The 4,046-nt window shown below is 51.4% G+C and overlaps 1 protein-coding gene across 1 annotated transcript; it reads left to right on the top strand.

The window, feature by feature from the left end:
- Positions 1-962: 962 nt before the first annotated feature.
- On the top strand, positions 963-3,000 carry LOC311631353 (acid sphingomyelinase-like phosphodiesterase 3b; the record flags this gene model as incomplete). The annotated part of the gene is made up of 1 exon (XM_084901392.1): positions 963-3,000. One exon carries the CDS (start codon positions 963-965, stop codon positions 2,343-2,345), a length of 1,383 nt encoding a protein of 460 aa, XP_084757518.1. The 3' UTR covers positions 2,346-3,000.
- Between the last annotated feature and the right edge of the window lie 1,046 nt (positions 3,001-4,046).

Raw genomic sequence — 4,046 nt, 5'->3', positions numbered from 1 at the left:
TGATCGGTTGCCTCCTCCAAGCCTCCTTGAGCCTGCAACTGGACATGTGCCCTTGACTGGAATTGAACCTGAGACCCTTCAGACTGCAGGCCGACGCTCTATTCACTGAGCCAAACCAGCTACGGATGTTTATGAGTTTTTAAAATAATGAATTGGCCGATACCGGTTTGGCTCCGTGAATAGTGTTGGTCTGCAGACTGAGGGGTCCTGGGTTTGATTCTGCGGACACATCCCCGGTAGGGGTGTGCAGGTGGCAGCTGGTCGATGATTCTCTCTCATCGATGTTTCTAGCTATCTATCCGTCTCCCTTCCTCTCTGTGAAAAATCGATAAAATATATTTAAATAAATAAATAAAATAAAATAATGAATTGGTTCTTTAGCATTTTCCAAAGATGACCAATGAGATTGTTTAATGTATAATTTTAAACTTACTATTTACAAATACTTAATGTGTTTTCATGTATTACAGCTGTTCTTCTTCTTGATAATGAAATTGTCCCTTCCTTGGTCAGTGGGAAGGTCTTCTCGTTTGCTCCTCATTTGGACATGGCTCTGTTAGTCATTGATAACGTCTTTGCTTTCTGATAGGATAAGATGGTCCAGGGCTCCTTATATGTATATTTCCTATTTCAGAACCGGAATTAGTCGTTTCTTCAAGAAACCTGGTTCTTGACTTGTCCTGGAATATTCCGAGCTTCTTCCTAGCTTATCACAGCGGGACGGGCGCTTTCTATTTCAGAGTCCAAAGGCCTGGCTGGCGAAGCACCTCGGAAGCGCCCAGTTCACGCCCTGCTGGGCAAAGGGAAAGCCAGAGGAGCCTTCCATGACTGGAACCACCAGGTGACAGGACAGGAAGCTCTGCTCAGGCGAGCAGCCACCATTACCTACTTAGGAAGCCCGAGGCTGGAACAACAGCTCCTGGGGAAAAAATCCCACGTTCCCTGGGACACAAGCCCCAAGGATGAGCCTGCTCACGCTGCTGGTGTTCCTGGCCCACTGGGGAGTCGCCAGGGCTGGAGCGGGGAGGTTCTGGCACATCTCGGACCTGCACCTTGACCCTGACTACAAGGTGTCCACAGACCCCCTCCAGGTATGCCCGTCAGCTGGCTCCCAGCCGGTGCACAACGCGGGCCCCTGGGGTGACTACCTCTGCGATGCTCCCTGGGCCCTCATCAATTCCTCCGTCTACGCCATGAAAGAGATCGAGCCCAAGCCAGACTTCATCGTCTGGACGGGGGATGACACCCCTCACGTGCCCGACGAGAGGCTGGGAGAGGCGGCGGTGCTGGGCATGGTGGAACGCCTGACCCAGCTCATCAGAGAGGTCTTTCCAGACACCAAAGTATACGCTGCTTTGGGAAATCACGACTTTCACCCCAAAAACCAGTTCCCCGCGGGGAGCAACGCTATCTACGATCAGATAGCGGAACTGTGGAGACCCTGGCTCAACAACGAATCCATCGCTCGCTTCAAAGAAGGCGCGTTCTATTCTGAGAAGCTGCCGGGGACCGCGGGGCGCATCGTGGTCCTCAACACCAACCTGTACTACGCCAACAACGAGCAGACGGCCGGCCTGGCCGACCCTGCCCAGCAGTTCCAGTGGCTGGAAGACGAGCTGAGTCACGCGTCCAGCGCTGGGGAGATGGTGTACATCCTCGGCCACGTGCCCCCGGGGTTCTTCGAGAAGAAAATGCACAAGATGTGGTTCCGGGAGGGATTCAACGAGAGGTACCTGCAGGTGGTCCAGAGGCATCACCGCGTCATCGCGGGGCAGTTCTTCGGGCACCACCACCTGGACAGCTTTCGGATGTTCTACGACGATGCAGGCGCCCCCATCAGCGTCCTGTTCCTCACCCCGGGGGTCAGCCCGTGGAAAACCACGTTACCCGGCGTGGTGAACGGGGCCAACAACCCGGGCATCCGGCTGTTCGAATACGACCGGGCCACGCTGAGCCTGCGGGACGCGATGACTTATTTCCTGAACCTGAGCCAGGCGAACGCTGCGCAGGGGCCGGCGCGCTGGGAGCTGGAGTACCAGCTGACCCGGGCCTACGCGGTGCCCGACGCGGGCGCCCGCTCCATGCACCAAGCGCTGGGCCGCATCGCCGGCGACCCGGGCGCGCTGCAGCGCTACTACGTGTACAACTCGGTCAGCTACGACACGCGGGCCTGCGACCAGGGGTGCCGCGCCGAGCACGTGTGCGCCATGCGCGCGGTGGCCTCGGACGCCTACGCCGCCTGCCTGCGCGCCCCCGCCGCCGCGCCCGCGCCCGCGCCCGGGCTCCGGCTCCCGCTGCTGCTGCTGGCGGCGCAGCTCGGCCTGAGCGCATGGCTCGCCTGGTGACCTGGGTGCTGCATGGTGACCTGGGTGCCCCATGGTGACCGGGGTGCCGCCTGCTGCTGGATCTCTGGGTTTGCCTTCCTCAAACTGGGTCCATTGGGGCCGGCCGTCACCCACTGAGGGCTGGACTTTTTCATTTTCCCAGCGTTGGCAGGTGAACGGGGATGCGGCAGCCAGATCGGGAAAGAAGCTCAGAGACCCTCCTACCACAAGCCCAGTTCTTCCAAGTTTTACGTTTTATATGTATTTAAAAAGCTCACGATGAATCTTAGTAGGTGCATTATCTTTCTATCTGTAAATAGTGTTTAAAGCAACTTCCCTTTTTGCTGGAACCCCTGGGGCACAACTTAATGGGGTGGGCGCAAGGACCAATGCCTCAAATTCCTTCATAATCATGTTCATTGTTCCTGCACCCACCTAAGTATGTTCCGTCATTTTACTTTTTACCCAATCCCAGGGGTTTCCCACCGCTTGGCTTTATCCCGACTCCTTAATCCGTCACCAATGGATTTCATGTAACCCACCTATGTCCCTCCTTTGATTGCAGTGTATAAATACAAATGTAACCTGCCATTCTTTGGAGCATTATCTCAATTCATTGAGGTTCTGCTTCCCAGCATATGTTGACAGTTTGGCTCAAATAAACTCACAAAAATTTAAAAAATAAATAAATAAAAAGAAAAAAGAAACCTGGTTCTTTTTAGTAGAAAATTGTATTTAGAAACTATAATCTGATTCTTAAAGATGTTCATAAGTATTGAGTTAGCCATTATTTTGTAGGCTTCTTCAGAAAGCTACTTTTACCAAAAATTCTAATTGGTGTATTTAATGTATATTGTATCTCATTATACATTACCTCTCTTTCTTTCTTTTTAAAAAATATATTTTATTGATTTTTTTTTTTTTTCAGAGAGGAAGGGAGAGAGATAGAGAGTTAGGATCAGCTGCCTCCTGCACCCCCCACCCCCACCCTTCACTGGAAATGTGCCTGCAACCAAGGTACATGCCTTTAACCGGAATCGAACCCAGGACCTCTAAGTCCACAGACCAACACTATCCACTGAGCCAAACAGTCAGGGTTCTTTCTTTCTTTCTTTCTTTAAAATATATTTTATTGATTTTTTACAGAGGAGGAGAGGGATAGAGAGTTAGAAACATTGATGAGAGAGAAACATCAATCAGCTGCTTCCTGCACACCTACCACCGAGGATGTGCCTGCAACCCAGGTACATGCCCTTGACTGAAATCGAACCTGGGACCTTTCAGTCTGCAGGACGATACTCTATCCACTGAGCCAAACCGGTTACAGCTCACTTTATTTTATTATTTTTTTGTTAATCCTCACCCAAGTATACTTTTCCATTGATTTTTAGAGAGTGGAAAGGAATATATGTATATATGTGTATATATATATACATACAAATACATACATATGGAGAGAGAAGCATCCATGTGTGAGAGAGACATATCAATTGGTTGCCTCTCACATGTGCCCCAGCCCCTGACTGGAATCAAACCCAGGACCCTTCAGTCCATGGGCTGATGCTCTATCCACCCAGCCAAACCGGCAAGGGCTATTACCTCACTTTAGAATGTCTTGTTTTCGGAGGAGGTAAGATGGCGGAAGAATAGATGGGCGGATTCTGAGCCCTCTCCCGAAGCAGAAAGAGAGAGCAACTGAGGGTCTTGTGCTGTGAGTGTTTA

This window comes from Pipistrellus hanaki (assembly GCF_964339955.1).
Source record: "Pipistrellus hanaki genome assembly, chromosome: 12".
Classification (NCBI taxonomy): Eukaryota; Metazoa; Chordata; class Mammalia; order Chiroptera; family Vespertilionidae; genus Pipistrellus; species Pipistrellus hanaki.
Note: the sequence above shows the minus strand (reverse complement) of the source record. Positions and strands in the feature narration are given on the sequence as shown.